At 40.7% G+C, this 21,279-nt stretch overlaps 1 protein-coding gene across 3 annotated transcripts in view; it reads left to right on the top strand.

Moving 5' to 3' along the window:
* The window catches only part of AGPS (alkylglycerone phosphate synthase), a 63,305-nt gene extending 55,091 nt beyond the window's left edge, over positions 1 to 8,214 (top strand). For all 3 annotated transcript variants that reach the window (XM_087730229.1, XM_087730228.1, XM_087730227.1), the window contains one exon: positions 4,741 to 8,214. In XM_087730229.1, coding sequence (XP_087586355.1) covers positions 4,741 to 4,862 — 122 coding nt within the window. In that variant the 3' untranslated portion in view covers positions 4,863 to 8,214. The remainder of the gene's footprint in view (positions 1 to 4,740) is intronic.
* Positions 8,215 to 21,279: the final 13,065 nt, after the last annotated feature.

Genomic DNA, 21,279 nt, shown 5'->3' with positions numbered 1-21,279 from the left:
AAGTTTAAGTAAATGATTGTTCTAATCATTTAGGGCAAGCCCTGAAACCAGTGTAAAAATTAATGGTAGATTGTTTCCCTTGCAGGGAATGTTCTAACTAAACCTGGTTACTTAAGGAAACAATTATCAGCTTGTGGGTTTGAGGAAAATAGCCCTATTTAGCCACTTTACTGATTTGCTTCTACTTTCTAGACAGATTGACTAGAATAAAGGCTAACATAGCCCAGGCTCCACAGGTTTAGGTATAGTATCAATTTCCTGGCAGTTTATGTAGGAAAACTAAAAAAAAAAAAAACAAAAACAAAAACAACCCAAACAAAAACAAACAAACTAAACAAAAAAAACCCAAAACAAACAAAAAACCCCAAACAAACACAAACCACAAAACCCCACACACTTTATTTGCATTCAGTTGCATGTTTGACATTGCAATTCATTGGTACCATTAAGAGACTATGGCTTAAGCTATACACTGCAGTAATTAACCCACACAAACTACAAAGTCTGATATTATAAAATTCCCTTATGGGGGCAGTTGAACACATTCTTTTCTTCTCTACACAGGAAAAGTGTATCTTCTTACCTTTAAGTTAGCACTGGAAACTGATCATACTTTCATCTTAAAACTAGAGCTTGCTCTACTGGGAATGAGTTTAAACTGTGACATTTGTCGAACACAGAGTAACCTTATGTGAAACAATATAACGCGGTTGTATTTTCCTCGGTGGTGCGTTGAAAGTCTTAATAGAATAGTCATCTTCAGTGCCTTTTCTACCAAATAAATGCAAAGGACTTTCTGATTCATCAACAAAGAGCTTAAGTGCTTTCAAATTGTTTAGATATTGAGTGAAAATGTGCAAGATGTTGTGATGATGGTGTTAATTATGTAGTAGACTTCAGGTACACTGGTCCAATATACTCCAGCACTACCACACTATTAGATTAATGCACTGACCTTTCTCAGTAGTGCAGAGTTCTCTCTGCAAGAGTATTAACCTGTTAAGCAATTTCTAAGAGCAGAGAGATGCTTTCCGTAGAGACAACCAGCTTCAGGAAGAGCATGCACAGCCAGAAGAGCCCCATTCTTCTTACCCCCCGTTACCACTTCTCCTTTTGCAGAGCTGCTGTTCTCCAATAACTGCCTCTTTAAGTTGAAAGGGCTGCACCAGAGGAAGCCTAGGGCCATGTGCAGTGCCACTAGAGCCTATTTCCACTGGGACCACACGCTGCTATAAATCTGTTCTGCATGGGTGTAGAGTTATTCCTGGGATCCATCAGCAACACTAAAACTTTCCTTACAAGACTGTTCACGTGTGCCAAACTACTTCATATTAAAAAAAAAAACAATTGCTGCCTGCTGTTTGCTAGCTCCATCCTTAGCAGCCAGACTTTTTGCAGCCATCCAGATGAATTTTCAAAGATGAGCAAGTGTAGCTTTTATGAGCCAGGAGAGCTGTACTCCCATTTTATCTTCTTTGTGGCCAGCAGGTATGTGCTGCCCATCTAATGCACTTCCCTTTGAAAAACCAAGCACATGGGAAACTGTTGTCACTTTTGGCAGTGAATGTAATGTCGGTGTGTTTTGCTTCATTGTTTTTTTCAAAGGGTGGGCTCTACAGGAGCAGCATAGAGTATGGTTGCACTTCACCCAAGTGTATTTTGTTCCCCCACAGATTAAAAGGGCACTGGAAGCATGAACAACTTTTCTAATGAAACCAGCTAAGGTCTGGACCACCATGTATCAGAACTGGGAAAAAGTTATTTATCCAGCTCACATGTTTTTCTTTCATATATGGACTATAATTATGATAAAACTTGAAAATACTGCCAAAATAAAATTGGTGTTGGACTATCTTTGAGAGTTGCTACTGAACAAGCTTCTTGACTTTCTGGTTTGAAGTACTTTGTGTGAAGCAGACTTTGTCGTGCTAGGGTGTTAGTACTATGTGTAGTATGCTGGGCTTCTGACTGAAGACTTCTGGCTTCCTAGCAGTGAATGTTTTAAGGCATTAGACTGCTCAGCACACCTCAGGAACAGGGCACGTGCCACTTGTAAAACTTGAAAACTAATTCTGTCACGCTTCATCTTGGATAATTAAGATGCAAGATTAGGCGTCTTCAGAGGACGAAGATGCAAGAAGGAAGGGCTGTATTTGTTTCCAGTTGGGGCAACAAGGACTGTGTGTGTAATGGTGTGTATAGCCGAGTTGGCAAGTAGTGACTTGTACAATCAATTTGTAGTAGCTTAACAATGTTATGCTGATTTGAGAATCTTTATTAATAATGTTATGGTGTAGCATATAGATTCAGGTGAATTTGATCTCAGTTTTTAATTGAGAAAAGTATACTGGGCTGAGAGCTTATAAGTGGTAGATGTTTGGATAAAATCTGGCTCTGTGCACTGTCTGGTGTCAGTTCTATATAAATGGCATCATCTAGGACTAAAACTAAAAGGTATACGTTCTCCAGGCTAGAAACAGAAATGTGGTTTTCCCTAGTCCATGGTGAGATCAGGCTTAACTGAGACCTTTTATTGTTGGGGAAGTTAAGGCTTCCTTGACCCCAAAGCTGTTCTTTGGCTATGCTTAGAGTGCAGTTTAACTTTGCCACTTGGAATTATTTTTACATTCATGGTAACATCTTTTACTGTTATGACATTTTTCCCTCCTTTTCCCTTCTCATCCTTGAAGCTAATTGGATCATCCTATGGAGGAGGAACAGCGTACTTATAGGGCAGCACTAACCTGAAGTGAAAACAAACAAAACACTGCTTTTCTAAGCGGTGCTCACATCTGCACAGAGCCTTTCCTTCACTTGGTCTATTTTCCATTTAATCAGATGGACCAGCTTAGAATTCTAAGAGCCAGATTGCTTCAATGCTTTTTAACTCTAATATGAAAACTTGAGTAGCTGAAAAATCCATGTATATCTTATTGACATGAACAGTAGGAGCAGGGGCTCAACCTACTGTTATCAAGGGGTTAAAATCTTTTCATTGAACATGTTTGTGAAGGACTGCTGGTAACTGTAGTACAGCTTTTTATCTTTCCAGTTCACTAATCAAATGTATGTTAGATTTATTATTGCAAAAGTATAAACCATAGAAAATTTGACAAGATAGATGTGTAAATTATCACTTTGACAGAACTAATGATGCACTCCAAGCACCTTCTGTTTTCCAGCACTTGGTGAGCGACTTCATTAAATATGCAACGACTGTTTGGTGCTGCTCAGACAGTAGTTCAGTTCCTTGTGGAATTGCATTATTACTGGAGGTGTAAAAGAGGCAGGCCTGCTAGCTGTTGGGCATCCTGCTGTGATTCTAATGTGCTCCATCTTGTTGGAGCAGTTGTTTGCAGTCTTTTCAGGACAATTACATCCATAACCACAGGACACATTCACTGAAACTATATTACAGATAACAGTTGAGAATGGTAATGACTGTTCTTCAGCTGCTTGTGTAAGAGCCAGTGTGAATGACCTGAGGTGATGGTCAAGCCATGTCCATGATTCTTTTTTTGTAGTAGTAGTATTAAAGTATCCCCAGGTAAAATTCAACTACATCAGCTTGCTCAGATGGTCAAATTGTAGTGATGGTATATTTACAGATGGGGATTTTTTCTTGAGCTAGCCTGCAAATTACAACCACAGTTCCTACCACATGACAAATTCTTTTGTCCTTCAGTTATGATATTTGCTCTTGACATGCATGCTTGTTGTTGTGTTCTAGCGAACTGCAAATTTCATTCTTTCTCACATTATTTGCCTTTTCAGTTGGCATTGTAACTAGCTCATATTCCTTAAGGTATAAACAAATATACTCTGTTCTCCAGAGGTGTCCCTGTAATTTATTATTCTGATGACAGTTTGATGGTTACCCTGAGAACAGGGCAAAAAAGATGGCTTGAATTTAGCTTCAGATACTCTTAAAGCATCTGTCTCTCAAACCTTTACTATATCGCATCATACTGACAAATGGGTTGTGTTTCAGGCTGACAAGTTAAATGCTATAGTGTGTTTACTGAAAAAATGTCCTTTACTTTGAATGATCTGTTAAATTAGAGTTGATGACTTGGTTAATTAGTATGTGAACACTCGGCCATTTAATAGGACTATTGTGAGACTAGTGAAATGTCTCAGCTTTGCTTTGTATTTGGTATATGTTGTGAATATCCATTTTTACATGGGAAACTAAGCTCTTGTGTAATATGAGCAATTACCAGCCTGTGTAAAAATTTTTGGATGAAATAAGGTATTTTGTTGCTTTAAAACTAGGCTTTAAGGCTTCTTAGAAAACAATTTTTTGCTAATTAAACCAATACTCTTTTAAGTTTGCTTGATTATTGAGTTATGTTTTCACTTTAAAGCAATCAAGAGGTGTGGGGTTCTGCTTTTTAGTAATTTCCTCTTCAGTTTCCTACTTAAAATGAGTTTGGTGGCTTTCTAAAACTTGGTACCAATTCCCTATTTTAACAGAACATGTGATTTCAGCCTAAGCTTCATCTAAATTTCATACTTTCTAAAGAAAGTACACAGTGTGGAACACAGTCTTCCTCTGGGAATATGCTGAGCTTAATGAGCTTGATAGTCTGGTGGGCTCAATAAATCAAATAAAGCAAAACATTTCTCATTTTTGAATAAAAGCATTTATCACACAGTGTTTATTCATTCATGGTCACAAGATTGATTGGCTCCTAGAATCCTGCCATATATTGAAATGCTTTGTTTTTGTTTTTCCAGTAGGCAAATTGCGGAAGCACTGGATGAAGGAGAGCATCTCTGATGTTGGCCTGGGAATGCTGAGATCTGTTAAAGAATATGTGGACCCCAATAACATCTTTGGAAACAAAAATCTTTTATAAAGCCCTGCACAATATGATGTACTAAAACTTCTTCAAAATTACTGTTGAAATTCCTCCACTTTCATTGTATTGATATCCCAGTAATCAAATATAACATAGACTAAACTTTAAAAACTAGTAACTTACGTTGATTTTTGCTGCCCCCTCCCCCCAATAAAGTGTAAACATCACTGTTAATGTTTATGGATTTTTACTTACAATGCTCTTAAACTCTTAAACAATCCACTGGGCACAAAGTGTATTACCAACCAGGAAATGCAAATTTGGTTTTCGATGTTTGGTTAGGCAACACAGCTGACAGTATTTTCAATGCTGGATACTGCCAGATGTTTCTTACTAAAGTGTCCCCTGCAAGGAGAACAAAGACTGACAACAGTGTTTTCTACAGAAGCAGCTGCTCAACCCAGCCTCTTGCTAAAGGAAAGCTGCTAGGAGACAGATGAGAGAACACCAAGGAGTACTTCACTGTGCTGAAGGATTAAGTATGTAACAGACTTGTAACCAGCAAATACTTAGAGCACAAATGCAGGCTTTGATCAAAAGAGACAATGTAAGTCAAACTAATTCTGAAAACTCAGTAGTCTCCCACCATAGTACTATTGGAAAATCTTACACAACTGAGCTGTTCTGAGTTGTATTTGCATTGCTGGGATAATCTTAAATTAATTGTAGGTCAGTCACTAGAAGTTTTGTACAATGGACATTTCTCACTGTATGTTGAAAACAGGTTTGTAACAAAACTTTGCCTTCATCTGTACTTCAGTCCTAGTGTGTATGGGTTTTGCTCCTGTTTTGTTTGTTTTGCAGAGATGCAAAATATCTTTTTTCAGTTAAAAAAAAAAGAATTTTGGCTATTCAAATGAAACTGCCCAGCACTGTCTTTTGAAACAGTCTCAACAGTTTAATAAAACAGTTAAGTGGACAACATACTGTCATCCTGAAAGTGAGACTTCCCATTTTAGTTTTGTACAGTTTCCTATGGCCTTTATGAATCATTTATTTACTTCACTAGTAGCCACAATTTTAATTGTCCATTTAACTTTAAGAAAAATATTTTCTTGATCAGTATCGTATGAGAGTAAGCATTTTTACATTGAAACTTGAATATTAATCAGTAAAACAAACTAAAAGTATTTGTCAATACTCATGATCCATTTTTAAGGTGGGTTCTTTTCTTAAAGCAAATTATCCAACTTTTTGATAATTAATGCATATGATTGCATAGGATAGAAAAAATACAGACTATCCTTTGAGGACATTGTCTCTCTAGCCAACTGCTTCACAGCTCTGTAGTGTCAGTTTGGACACCTTTTGTATTGGTAGTGCCCTTAACGAGGAGACAAAGATAAAATTGCATTTTTGTTTTTAAACTATTTTAGAATACTGTCTAACTCTCAATTTTGGTAATATACCAAAAAGTATAAAATGCTTGAAAAATACTGCATATCAGACAACTTTGAAGTTGTTTAAAGATTAATTTCAATTCTGTAATTAAAATTACCAAAAAAACACGAACACTCAAAACATCACTTTAAAATGCATGCTGTCAAGGTACTTAAGGAAAACTTTTTATGATTTGCAGGTCATAAAACAGAATAATGTGATATTTGCAATGCAGCTAGACTCATTTCAAATGGTCTTTGTTTCACAACATTTCAACATAAAAAATCTACTCTTTTGTATTTTTGGTTTTGGCCCCCAGAGTTCATATTTCAGCAGGAACCAAAACAATAGGTATAGTCTCTTTTAGGGAAGTTACTCTTTGCACTGTGGTTAAGTGTTCCTTAGGTACACAATGGCATCTCAGCAAAGTGAATCTGTCCATGTTTATGCAGGGGACTTCATTTCGCATGCAGCATGGTGGTGACTATGTGGCCATAGCTGGCATCTTGCTGATGACTTTTATCACTCTGAAACAGAGAGACCATTCTAGGAGCTGGTAAATATGAAGGGTGAATAAAAGGGTGTTTATGTGCCTCAATGAAAGTATATGTCTAACTATGGAGAATCGGTGTTGAAGGAAAGTATGTGAAGCCTTTTTGCAGAATGACAGCACAAATGAACTAAAACAAGTAGTCATAGCTCAGTAATACTGGTCTTTTAAGATTTGGACTTAAAGTACTACACAGCTCTACAACATCCTTCCCAATTCTTAATTTTCTGACTATGGTTTCCGCATCTCTTTTTTGTATTGAAATTACACAGGCAAAAACTCCTTAGACTCTCTTTCTAACCTTTAAATAGCCACTGGCTTCTGAAGTGATTTAAAATACAGTAAAGATTTTTACTGCATGGCAATTGTCCTATGGGAAGGTGAAATAACAGGCTGTAAGGGTCCCAAAGCAATGTCACGGGATAGCTCTGAGGAAAAGATTAACTACAACTGTAATGGATATTTTTTTTCTAATGGCCATCCTATTGCTGTCTTCCTAAATATTTTCCTACATTATGAACTGGTCAGAGCTTAGTGAAACTGCAGTTGAAACACATGTATGACTGTCTTTAATTTCACATTTAAATTCCTAATGAAAATAGAGAAGTGTAATGCAAGTTCAGGAGACCTAGATACGCACAGATCATTACCCATTTAAAAGAAATCTTCCCTTCTTTAATACTAAAGTCTTCCACCACTCTTCCTTCTGTATTCTCTGCTTTCTTTCTAAAGACTTCACTTCCCATAGCTGCAGCCTGTTCAGAGGTGGAGTTTGATCCATGCAGATCAGAAGTGTATCTTGGCATAACACATTACTTTTTCACTTGCCCGACTATTTTGGCCATATGTAAGTTAGAAACAGTTTTAAGTTAAGAAACAGTTTTAATTAAGCTTGTTGTGACTGCCAATTACACATCTTCTGCTTTCTTTGAGGGAGGAAAGGTGCAGAGTGAGTATGGCTTGACCGTGAAATGTATTTACATTAGAGAGACTTTTATTAAAAAAATTCTGAGGGAAAGGAGAAAATGTGATAGAAATTGATCCAGGGTCTAAATCTTACAGTCAACGAAAAACATGTCTCTTCTTGACTTGACTTACAATGTATTCCTTGAGTTAGAGATGCCATCTTTGCCTTACAACTGTGAACAGAGGCCAGGCCAAATAGTTCTTCTGTAGCAATGTTAATTAACTGAAACCAATTTTCAAAGGCAGGGATACATTAGCACTGAAATCCAGAAAACACAAATTGCTTCTCAATCTTGGAAATGTATGTTTATCAAGGTTGTAATTTAACTTTCTGCAAATAAAGCCAAACAGTGTTTGTCATTTTAGTGTGAGATTAACTGTAAAACTTCAGTTGTAATGTTAAGAGATTATAGAACCTTATATTATTAATAAAAAGAAAATGGGCCTAAACAATTACGTGTTTTTGTGCTGAAACTAAACAAATTCTATTAACTTGTCATCTTTGGTTCCTTTTAGTTTGGCAGTGAACTCTTACTGAAGAAAAACTGTTAGGAAGGCTTTAGCACTTACAGAGAGAAATGAGATTGAATTTGTAAATGTGTGCTAATAGAAGCTCTGCTTTTGTGTCCCAGGTAAAGCAAAATAGGAAAATGAGCGAATATCAGCAAAGGAAGGGCAAAACAACACCTGAACACCAGTCTACTTGGTTCAGAAATTTTGCCTCCTCAGTATTCCCTGTTTGGGCAGCAAGGGGGACCGTGTTCAACTGCTCTTGGAAAGAGCAGGAGCACACCTTGTCTTAGCTTCCCCATATTTCAAAGACCTGTTGTATTAAAGTATTGCAACAGGTATGTAGTTTCCTGCTGTTGCACACACGTCTCATTTAACACCTCCTTGTTACGGGTCCTGGAACTTGCTTGAAAGTGCTGTGTGCAAGACTGCACTGCACGTGAGCGGAAGAGGTATTTCTCAGTTATCTGCATTATTGCTATAAAGCCTGTATGCACCATAAGCTAAACTGGCTAAAATTACATCTTGCTTGAAAGAGCTGTTGAATTGTCTTACGTCGATCCAGTTTCTTCAACGAGTATTGTTGAAAAACTCCAAATGTCATAGTATGCAGGGGACAGGAGAAGTAATGACATGGTTTAATTTGTAGAACTATAACCACTTTTCAATACCATCCAATTTTTTTTTGTGTGCTTGCCCACAGGAAGGAGAAAACTACCTGACAGTCAAGCATTTTATTTGTGTTTCCCTTCTATTAACAGCACAAAAATGCAGTATTTTTACTTAGATCTAGATAGTCTCAATTTGAAGGAGATCTTAGATGACAATATACTTGTCTCAGGATGACAACCAGATCCCATCAGTGTTCCCTTTGTTTAAAACACGTAAGTTTTAAAAAAAGTTGGACCTGAACTTGCAGCTGTGTAAATACTGTAGGCTCACTGTTTATGGTTTTGTAGTCCTAACACTGACTCTGAATTCCACATTACCTTTAACATAAATTGATGTCTTTCCCTAGGCTCTTTATGGAGACCAGAATTGGCAGGTGGTTGCTTGCTTTGTGTTCAGCTTTAAGGTCTGCTGTGGTGCTCAAGAACAGAGGTGGTCAAAGATATTTTTCAAAAATGTTTGCTGTACTGTCTTTTAGAACTACTAGTGCTGTCATTTTGAAATTACAAATTCAGTTTCAAAAATGTGGGATATAATACTTTATATTGTATTGTTACTTTCAATATTTACCAATACAAGTTGCAATAATAGGTACCTCTACTGAAATGCTGTGAAATGTTTCATTTATGAATTTGTTTTTGCACTTTGGAAAAACAAAGCATTGGACTTTTTATGGGAAACTTTATGAATGTTTCATTTTGATTCAGAATAAAGCTAAATGTTTCAATTGACTGTTTAGAAACTCCACTATAACGTTCCTATTTGAGAAGCATTCAGCCTATTTCTACCTTCACAGTAGCATGCAGTAGTCCCCCAGTATGGGGACGTAACAGCTTTTAAATGAATTTATTTGTTGTAGCGTTATAAAGTATCATAGCAGCCTTCCAAAGGGTAAAATGGAAGTGTTGATCATAGCAATGAAGTTGTAGGTATACAAATGGATGATGGACAAAACCCTATGATGTGACTGTAATCGTGTAAAGTTTAAGGTGATGCTTCTAGGACTTCAGATCAAAGTAGGAAATAAGTGAAAAACGTTTTTGTTTAAAAAAACACATTATAAAATTAAACTGTTTTCTAATGATGAAAAATGTCAAGTGATTGTCACAGCTTTGCAGTTCAATATCATGTGGCTTGTCCTAGTGTGGCTGACCTTCCAAAATGCTTCTAGAAAGCAAAATATAAAGTGGATGGTCTCAGGACAGGGCCTTGATAAAGCTACTCCCATTTCAGGTTGCTGGAAGGGCTTGGCTCTATTCCCGTGTGTAACACGGACGCTCTGAGCATGTGGATATCTGGCGTTGCTATTGCACCAGTCAGTGCTAGCTCAGCAACGTAATATTCAAAGCAGCTTGAAGACAATGAATGGCACTGATGTTACGTACTCGAAGTTCAGCAAATACTGAAAACATAAAAGAGCAATTTGATAAGTTCAGTTATTCATAAATTGGTTATCGATAGTGGCATTGATAAATGCAGTCCTGACTAGACACAAGCCCGAGGATGTGGCAGTAACGAGAAGGTCCAAACACAGCCCCTGACCTTTCTCCCTGCCGGCCCGTGGCAGCGGCCAGCCGCCTTTCCTGTCTCGCCCCGTTCCTGCTGCTGCGGCACAGGAAACCCTCGCTGCCCAGAGGCCAGGGTTAAAAGCCCTCCTGAAACATGACGTGACACACGTGCTCACCCAGCAAATATATAGCAGCTGGGTAAATACGTGTAGAGATGAGGCCATAAAAGCTGGTTGTTAAGGAAAGTAAATCTGGCTAATGTTAGAAAGCAAATGTAAGGAAGACGTGGGTGAGCTGAATGCTGCATGAAAATCTCAGGTTTAGAATGACACTTGTTGACAAGACCTAGGTATGATGCTGACCGCACTATGGGCTTAGAGCATAGTCCCAGGTGTATTTGAAGTTTGCTCCTTGACTTGCTTAGGACAGAATTCTGGGTTTCGCCTAATGCTAGGAAAACAAAGCAAATGCAATCCCTCTGCTGCTTAATTTGCTCCTCATTCTTCTCCCTTTGTCCCCACCAAAGCTTTTGAGCTTTGTAGACTGCTTCAGCCAAACCAGAATAAGATAAAACCCTCAATGTATTAAGTTCTTGCAGGTTTTGTGGAAAATACCAACCCTAATTTGGGCTGGCAAGAAAGATAAGAGCTGAAATGTTAGCTCAAACCTTGTTAATACCAGAGAATCCACGTGGTAAAACCCCAAATGTTAGCTGGCGTACATCCACTTCAGATGGTCAGTGTGCTCTGCTTTGCGGTTCTTCTTGGACCCTTAAAATACTTTGATGACTGGGTCAGCCTCAAGGCAAACCTGCCTTTTTAGTACTGCTGCTTCTGGAAGTACAGGGCAACGCTGTTCTTCCAGTCAGGTTTTTTTTTAATTAAGATTTTCTTAATAAATGAAGGTTTTGTCTTTCTCTGTTTGTGCTTGTAACTATGTCATGCCCAAATTCTCAGCTGTGCTTGGCTTTACAGGTTAGCGTATTCTAGTGCAGGAACATGAACAGAAGCTGCTGGCTTCCTTGAGATGGTACTGGAGCTCAGTTTATATGAGCAGAAGTGCTTCAGATGGATTATAGTTGGTAGCCTTCTCCTTAAGAGGTGAGATCCCTTTAAAGCATAGCATTAAAAACAGTCTGCAGGGAACAAGAACAAGCTGTGAAAAAGGGTTGGGGAGAGAGAAGGGGAAAGAGAAAAGATACTGGAAGAAGACAGCAATAGGCTGGGTCTGTATGTGTGTTAACAAAGTCCTCGCTGTTCTCCTGATGAAGAGCTGCTCTAGCTTTACAGTCATGGACTCCTTCCACGTCGTTACCCAGCATGTGGTTGAGGAAGCAGGGTTTACTGTCTTAGATAGAGGAGATGAGTGACTGCTTCCCAAGGGGTAGTGGAGAAAGGCTTTCGAGAAGGCTTTTACTCCTGTGCAGCACGAAGGTTAGCATCACAGACTGGAACACAGGGGCTGTCCATCTGCAAACCTTCAGCAGGCAGCACAGCCCATCAGCACGCTTAATAAAAACTTCTTTGTACAACTTCACCTGTCTGTTGCATGACTTACTGCTAATGAAATAGTGACCAGGAAGCAAAGAGAATTGCTAACGGGGAAAACAGAGCAAAGGCAGTGCAAGCCAGTGTCTTGCGTGTATGGCTAAATTACATTGAAATGAACATCTGGCAGCAACAGCCGAGCAGAAGGGACCTGGTTGCTATAGAGAAACGATAAATTTAGGACGGTAACAAATCTGCTGCCTTGGTTACAATTTAGTACTTTTTTAAGGCTGATGAGAGGAAATCACTGCCTCTTCATTTGTAGAGCTGTGTGCTGCTCTGCGGACATGAATAAAACATGACATTATTTCCTGTTCTTTTCAGTAGCTCATGTAAGACTCCCCTACGTATCTGGGCTCGAGTAGTCAGCATTCAGGTGTTTACAGCTGAGCATTTGTGGGCTGGCCTGCTCAGCTATGCTACAGTGCTTTGGGTCCTTCCACCTGACCTCTATCACAGCATGATTTACATTACTAAAACCAAAATTATCCTTGTCGCAGTTGCAGAAAGGATAGGCTGATTATTATCTGCTCCTTTGAAAAAAATGGTAGAAGACCAAAAGTGTTGTTTTAGTTTTCTTTTCTTTTGTTTGTTTTAAAACCACATGCTGATATGCTACAGCTGCAGACCAGTCAGCACACAGCAAAGTTAAAACAGCTGTGAGTGGTAGGGTAGGGAACCTTGTGATGAATGATGCATTTGTAATGAGTTACACAATTGCAGAGACGCTATAGCAATCAGCAAGACCTTCAGCAGCCAGAGCGCAAGTACTTACCACTGAAGTTAAATACAAATTCCCTTAACAGCAAGCTGAGCAGGTTTATAAACACAGGGACTAGAGTCTAGGAGTAATTGTGCTTGCATCCATTAACCTCTGCGTGCAGAGCCGTGTGTTTGGTGCTGACACTTAGCATCTTGAATCGTAACTGTAACGTTACGCTTCTAGTTTGAGTCTTGCAAATAAGCTCTTTAGAAACAAAATGCTTGTGTGCGCTGACTTCCTGGGAAGCTGGCTGGGGAGTCGCACACCAAGACAGCAGAGGTTTGCTGATCAGCCGCCAGGCTGGACTGCCTGGCTGTTTAACACACGGAGAGCGTAGCCACCTCACAAGGGCTGGTTTCATTCCCTGCGTTTGAAAATGCCTGCCATTTTATTCCAGATAGACGTTCCTTGTTCTGGCTGTGGATATTCTGGTCCTGAGAGAGGCAGCTTTGTCCTCCACATGGTTTCCAGCCCTGCCCGAGCAAACCTCACCTGCCATTGCCATGTCACACGTGGGCACACACACCCCACCTGTCCTAGCAGCCACAGAGGGAAAGCTCTTGCCTCTGGGGAGGGAATACTTAAGCAAAGGAGAAAGAAGTCAGAAACCACTATCTGAGGGCTGCCCATTTGAAAGACGATGGTTAGCCATTTCCCCACTGCAAATGACTCAACCTATTTCTCCCCCCTCCCCAAGGATAATAATAGGTCTCAGCTGTGGTTTTGTGCCAGGTGAGGAGGAGATTGGTGCACCTGGTGGGAGGCAGGGGTCAGCCCTCACCTGGCTCCTCTCTTCCCCAGCCACAGCTTTTGTCTGCTTACGGCGGGGCTGCCCCTGCCCTGGGTGTGTGGTGAGGCAAGGCTGCAGCCGCTGGAGTGGGCGCTCTCCACAGAGCAGCGTGGCCGACTGCAGCAGGCAGAGGCTGGCAGGATGCTCCCTGTTGAGGTAAGGTGATATGCTTGTGAGGACGCTGGTGACTTTATTGCTTCCCTGTCTGCTTGCTGATAGTAATGTGAGGGCTTGGAGCTGATGGCCGGTATGGGTCAGGGAGGGAGAAATCTGCTGTGGGGCCACCCTTGGCTGGACAGGGTGCCCTGAGGAGGCCCTGTGGTCAAAGGGGCTTGGAGGTGACAGCAGAGCAGCAAAGGCTCCCCTCCCTGGGCCAAAATGAAGCTGCATGAGGTGCCCCCTCAGAGACAGGCCCTTGGAGAGGGGCTGGGGGGAGGTCTTGCCCCAGGGCTGGGGGAGCCAGGTCTGCCCCAGGGAAATGGCGGGCTCAGGAGAAAATCTGAGTGTAGCTGTGTGGAGCCCAGCTTCCCTTGAGGTGCACCTGTGCATCCGTGGCTACCTCTTGGCTTTTGCTTATGTTTCAGACGTGTTGAGGCAGGGTTTGTATGTGAGACCTGTGAGTCCCGAATGACTTAAAGAGGCTATTTCATTTCTGTGCAGTTATATTAGTTGCTTATGGTAACCATTCTGCAAATCATGTTCTGCCCTTGTTTGTAAGTAGCCGACCCATGTGTACCCAACCTGACTTTGCTAATGGATCCAATTTTTTGTATGTTGAATGAGCTTGAGGTTAGCAACTGCTCAGCTGTGGAGCAAGGACAGTAATTATTATTTGCCTTTCTGCTCTGAAATCACTTGGTCATTTTTAGAAGAAAGAAGTAAAAAGAAGTATAATCTAAACTTTGCTTGGTGTGCTGAGGCTCCTGAAAGCAGGAGGCCTCTGTGGTGCCGCTGCAGGTCACTTGTGTATTGTGCACTTTGGGTTTGGCCTTTAAAACATTGCTCTTTTGTGTGCCATTTCTGTTGACTTTGAAACATGTGACTGTGAAATGTTAATGCATGTGCTTACATTTTCGGATGTGAAGAACGGCTCCATTTCAATCTTTCCTGCTTTTTCAAAACAATACATTTGAAAGAAAAAAAAAAAAAGAATAAAACATTCCTATATAGTGGAAGCTTCAACTGAATTTGCTCTTAACTACTGTACTACAGTGACTTGGGTATAACCTGCCTGTAAAACTCCCCAGCTGCTCTAGCTCTTTTCCTGTCGGAAGGCTAGCCATAGAATAAATTAAGAGTGCAGAACTGAAACCAAGATGTGAAATTAAACTTTTATTAAAGTAAATCAGGTCCTGGATTTATTTTAAAAGAGTGAGGCAATAAAAGTGAACATATAAAAAATTGCAATTTAAAATAATGTACGTTCTTTTTATGTCATTTCTCTGTTTTCAATTTCATTGGTACAACTGAATTATATTTACTTAAGTTGCATACCTGTGTTTTTCCAACTGCGACGGTGGCTTGTGTGTTTGATGCCCTTCGCTTTCTGGATGCCATGGAGAAAGCAAGGGGAATATAGTGGAAAAAGGAAACCGCAGAGAGCTCATTACAGCTCCCCGATTCACCACCATCTGGCACCGCCGCAATGTAGGGCTGCCCAGAGGTCTCCTTATTTCACCGCAGGGGAGGAGGCCTCGGGCCTCTGCCCCCTGTGGGGTGTCCCGCAGCTCCCAGGGCTCCCCAGCCCTCATGGGCAGGCACCTGCCGGAGCTGCAGAGCCCCCGCTGCCATCCTGCACGTCGGGGAGACCCGGGCCCCCACCAGGTGCTCTGCACGTGGCACAGGGGCAAGAGGGAGAAGGGACGACTGCACAGGCAAGCATGCTGTCTGTGGGCATCGGGGCTGTTAACTATTAATTAACTATTATTATTTAACTCTTTAACTAGTGAGGCTCAGTGTCCAGAACATCATTTCTCTGTACTTCAACAGAAATAGTAGCAGGAGTAAAACATTTGGATTATATTGAATTACGTTACCTGTGAATATCATCGATGTGTATTGCTTGACTTCACTGAAGGTGAAAGAGAGGGTCTTCCCCCTTGCTTCAGGATCTGCTGGAGTAAGGAGCGAGGACACTTGCTTCCTTTCTGGATTCTTCTGAATGAATTATCTTTGCATTGAAGAAAATGTAATTCCTGTAAAAGAGCATTTTCCAGTGTGCTCTGTGAGGAAGGCTGGAGGAGGACAGGGAGGAGCAGGTGTGTAAGTGGGCGAGGTGCATCTCATACCCAAAAGGGATGTCGTGTTTGCCTTGGATGCAAAAGGAAGAATCACCTGAGTGGAACAGAAAAATGACTTTAGAAAAAGTATTTAGCTCTGCTTGTGTAGTTTGCTCATTCTCTTTCTCCATCCCATTTGTTTGCAGAACTGTGGTCTCAGTCCTGCAACTACCAAGCCCCTCCAATTACCATTGTCCTTGAAGACGCACTAATTGCAATAGATCAAGCCTGCATCCCATGATCAGTCCAAAATGCTGCACTGCATCTATAGCAGTACCATTCACAGGTGGCTGGCAAGGTTAGTCACCTCTTTCATAGGCACTATAGCTGCTTTCAAGCACAAAAATCCATTTCATCTGTTTGCAACTGAAAGTTGCCCTATTTCTGTGAAGTGTTGGCTAGCAAAGACTGCAGGGGCAACATATTTTAAGGCATCAGGACAGGTTTGCTCAGTGTGGATACAATACTGCATTCTTCTGAGTTTCTTGTGCAAGTTACACCAGCAGAAAAAATTTCTATGCTTCTGGTGGTAGCCTTTTTTGGATGATAGGGACATTAACTGGATCTACACTGGCAAAGTTGTGCAGACGTTTTCATGCAGGACAACATTTTCCTCTATTGTTGGTTTTCCTGGCATCTGATAAATTCAAAGAAAACAATTTATGTGTTTCCCCTGGTTTATAAAGCTCGAGGGAAATGCTTTACGTTACTTCAGCTGGACAAAAGATGAGATTTATAATCGAGCATAATGTCCACTCTGGAGCACTCAAGATTCATCAGCTGGAAAATGGACCTATGGCGGATCTGTGCTCGTGCTTCCTGATGCTCCCAGTGTAGACCCTTCTCTCCTCAAATCTGGGGTAAACTGCATACTTAGTGGTGGTCTTAATTCACATCAAGGTAGTCTACATGGAGAATTAATACAGATTAGCTACAGTAATGCAACTGTTGTGTTACTAATTCATTCTCTAGTTTACTAGACACAGTTAATGTCTCTATGTGGATAAAATGCTAAATTATCTATCCTGGAGCTATTGTTTCTCAAAAATTGCGCAGTTGAGCACTAGCCTGCAAAGCTGATGTTCCCCTCTGGCATTTGGGAATGGGCAAGGCTATTATTTTGACAACAGGATCCCATTCTTGCCTGCCCTGTTACTCTTGCCCTCCCTCTGGCCCTTCCGCTTTGGGATGGGAGAGATGCAATGGATGTGTCTGTTGCAATGCCGGGGCAGAACAGAGGGAGCTAAAGCTCTTGTGGTTTCTCTGCGGTTACCAGTGTATTGCCATCTGGAAATCACTGAGGGAGCCTGTTAATTCAATTTTATTACTGTGTATTTTACAGACTGTCAGAGAAGCCCAGGGCTTTGGGACAGGTCTTCATTTTAGTTTAGTCTAAATCAAAATAAATAATAAAATCCTCATGAAGATGTACAGGCACTGTGAGATACTTATCCAACCTGACATGATGAAAAAATAAACTAATGATGTTTTACAGGCTCATGAAAAAAATATTTACTTACCTCATATGCCTGTGCCAATAAAGTTTTAAACAGATTAAAAGCGAAGACAGATGCCAATGTTCATACCAATCACTCTGCGTATGAAAAAAACAAAGGAGGAAACACAATTATCCCAAATTTAAGCTCGCCAAATCTGATTTAAATGCATTAATGTCTGGTGCAACATGTACTTGTTTCTCTTCTAAGACCAAGCAAGTTTTGCTATAGATTTGGCAAGCCCCTTGAGATAGTTGAAGAAAAATGATACAAATGTATATTGGATAAGATTTTGGATCAGAATAAGCAACTAAGCTTGAAATGAGGCTATTTCAGCCTGGCAGTTATGTTTCTAAAGATACATCTGATATACTACTTATATGCTGTTAGAGTAAGGTTTTGTTCACCAAAAAGACGGGGCACTTGCAAAGTCAGCATGTGAACCCAGCTGAATGGAGCCGAATGCTATGGTGAGTACAGGTACATTTAAGTGTTTTAAGTGTTTGCCCAGGAAGTATAAATGCCTAGGAAAATTGGGGGACATGAACAAAACCTCTGCCTAGCACAGCATTCACAAAGTCCACGCTGCATGCCAGAAACTACTAGTTTTGCTTGTATATGTGTTTCTTAGACGGGAATTACTTTTGGCACTGAGCTGCACTTCTGCTGTGATTTGTATCCCCTGCTAAAAAAAAAAGACAGATTGGTAGCTCTAACATTAGGAAACTTTGGAATCAAAATTTACCACATGGATAGCTCCATAATGAAAACACCCAAGTTTTGTCTATACAGCAGCTGCCAACACAGCCCCAGTGAACGCAGTGACGAGGTTGGCGAGGGCTCAGGGTGGCTAAGCAGGACAGAGTTCAGGCATGTGTGCAAGCATATACAAGTGAGCATAAAATGGAGCATTTGGTAGATGGCACCAAGGAGGGGAAGTTCTGTTGTGAGGATGGAACAGTTCGCAAGAAAGATGGAGCTAAAAATGACCAATTCAACATATTTGTGGTACTGACTACCACACAAGCACATATCTTGCCTCACAGCGTATCAGCACTATTAGCCTTTCTCCCATAGACTACGCCAAACAACTAATGAATTTCCATATGGCAACAATTCTCAATGGCTCTGAGAAAGGACCCCTGACACTTCGCCACATCCTTGCCGAGGACTTGCAAAGTCCTGCAGTTGTGTAGCGCTGGCTTTCCTCTTTTTTTTTTTTTTTTTCCTGGGTGGCAAATTGATGGTGAATTAAGAGGCTTTAAAAATGTTTACTTTTTTCATTGAACTTGGTCTCCCACAGAAGTGAACACATGATCTGCAAATATCAAAAATGTACAAATCAAAAATGGGAGAGAATGTGGTCTGGGCATCATGAATGAGCCCAGACAACTGCCTTGGGAGGGGCTGGGATTCCCGATAAGACACTGGTGATCTTAATACCACTAAGAAACATATGACATACTGACCTGGAGCTGAACTTGAACTTTGAATGAGCTAAGCTTCTCTTAGCAGTGTACTCAGAGGCAAGCATATCTTGGCTTTCCAGATCTTCTCTGGATCTTAATTCTGGCTGGAAAGACCCCTATATCTGATTTATATCTGGGATGAGTTTTTCATAAGTTAACACACTTCTGAGAAACATAATTTTTTTAAACTTCTTTATTTTAATTCAGATCTGCAAACTAGCTTGTAAAAACAATGTGCAAAAATTGCCTAACATATTCCTGCCCGTGGTAGATCTGTAGTTGGCTTTTATTTTTTTAAATTGGATTAAAAATATCTGAGCAGCCATGAGTGTGATCAAGATTAACTGCTATGCAAAATGACTGCTTTCAGAGAAGAGGGCTGCCCAGAGCTCAGCAAGAATAATAAAAGGTGTGAGCTCTGCTAGGTGATACAAATCTATTGTGAAAAGACTGGCAATGCTTATTATCTTACCTCTATTTTTTTTTCCTCTTTCCTTCCCTTAAAAACAAAACAAAACCAACACCACCACCCCCCAAGAAAAAAAAAAAAGATGTAAACCAGAAGTACAACAAGATACGCTGGTATGTGTCAAATCAATGCAGTAAGCAGTGACTGGAGCAGAGGCCTGCCTGGTGGGCTCTGGGTCAGGCCTATAAATCAATACAATGGGTGTTCAGGGTGGCATATGAGCCTCTTGGTCTTTCCCCTCCATCACATGCATGTATCATTATTTTCTAATTGGCCACCCTGGACTAAAGTGGATGTTTCTGGCCCCTTTTCCAGGCATGCCCATTACTGTAAGTGCTACGTGACTGTGCAGTTTGATCTGTTTCCTTCCTGAGCTGCTTCCAGAAAGACTCCAACCATTTTATCATTCGGAGCTACAGTAAAAGCTGTCTACACGCTCACTGCCAGAGTGAGCAACCCCATTTCCTAGCACTTGAGCTAAGCACTCACTGACCAATAAAGCTGCCACTGTCTCCTACCAGCCATGCTGGAATGACACACTGGACAAGGGAGTCTCTCTCTCCTCTGTCTTCTCCAGTGCTGGCCAAAAGCAGTCTGAAAATATAGTAAATCTTCATTTAACTCTAGATCAAAGATCACTTTATGACTGCAAAGGAAGTTAACTCCCACTTTAAAGCCAGGTGGTGCAGGTTGGAATGCTAAGAAAGATGTTGAAAAACAAATGGATGAATGGATGATGGAGTATCTCCTTAGAGTTGCTGGACTTCTCTGTTCTTAAAAACCATTTGCTATTACCACCGCGCAGCAGCCAAAGATCAGTTTGATGTCATTATTTCAGTTTTCTGAAATGAGTTTAAGGTGTTTAACACAAAAGTTTTAATCACAATTAGCAAGCTGCTTTTTTTTTTTTTTTTTAATTTGAGTAAATGCCTTTCAAAGTCCTTGTCTTCATTTTCCCATTGCTTGCATACTATACAGCAATCATAACGTCTCATAGGAAAAACTGAGCAACCTGATCACTACTTATGTCAGTGTACCCTAGAAAAGTAGCAGCTGGGGTTGAGAAGCTTCTTCCATCAGTTCTTTTACAATGTCCCTTGTGATCTGGAGGAACCTTGGTCAGAGAAGGAGGAGGAAGATTCCCAGTTCGTTTAACCTTTGTGCTTTCTGGAGGCATAACAACAGGAGTATTTATTACTGCTGTTTGTTTTTAATGGCCTTACTAAAGGCCAGCAACTCCTCAAACGTTTGGTGGGCCCCTAGCCCAGCCATGAGTAATGAACTGTCTCTGACAAACTCTGATGTGAATTCAGCCCGCACAGGGCAGTTCGCTATAAACATGAATTCACTGGCTTCCCTTTTGACAGTTATCTTTATTTCTCTCATGGATTGAGCCAAAGGATCTGCTCCAAAGATCTCAAACTCTAAGACATTCAAAGTCTCCGTACAAACACTGCAGTTCAAGGCCATCTCTTAATCACCGCTGACCTAGGCAAGAATTAGAGATGAAAGCATGAGATGCAAGGCTGCAACATCAGAAAGGATCATTCTCTTAGAAAACACTTGGGAAAAAGCTTCAGTTGAAAAGAAGAACTAGCTGTTGGGTTGCCCCCTTTCCCTGTCCCAGGTGGCAGAGGATGTCACCTCTGTTGAGGAGTCCTTCAGTTTCACCGCAGTCACTTCTAGGTTTGTTCTCTTGGTCTCTCTCCATACTGCAGTCCCACTGCCAACAAGGCACACAGTCCCCAGGAAGAGATTTCCTCTCATGGGAAATTGCCCTTGCCATACAAAAGCACAGGTCCAAGTTGAGCAGCTATGCTAATAATTGGCTCTGAAACAAGGACTATCCGTTGGTTTTTTCAGACTGACCCTTCCAAAGTTTTGGGATGCCTTCTTTGCTTCATGTTACACCCCATACATTTTTTTTTTCTTTTTTTTAATAATTGAGTCTGACTTCTATTAGCTACTCTGATTTACCTTTTGGTGGCTTGTTGAGCTCAGCTTGGTTTTTGTGTTGT

The sequence above is a fragment of the Nipponia nippon genome, unplaced genomic scaffold (assembly GCF_047370975.1).
Source record: "Nipponia nippon isolate SJK-2023a ecotype South Korea unplaced genomic scaffold, ASM4737097v1 scaffold_5, whole genome shotgun sequence".
In the NCBI taxonomy this organism is placed as follows: domain Eukaryota; kingdom Metazoa; phylum Chordata; class Aves; order Pelecaniformes; family Threskiornithidae; genus Nipponia; species Nipponia nippon.
Note: the sequence above shows the minus strand (reverse complement) of the source record. Positions and strands in the feature narration are given on the sequence as shown.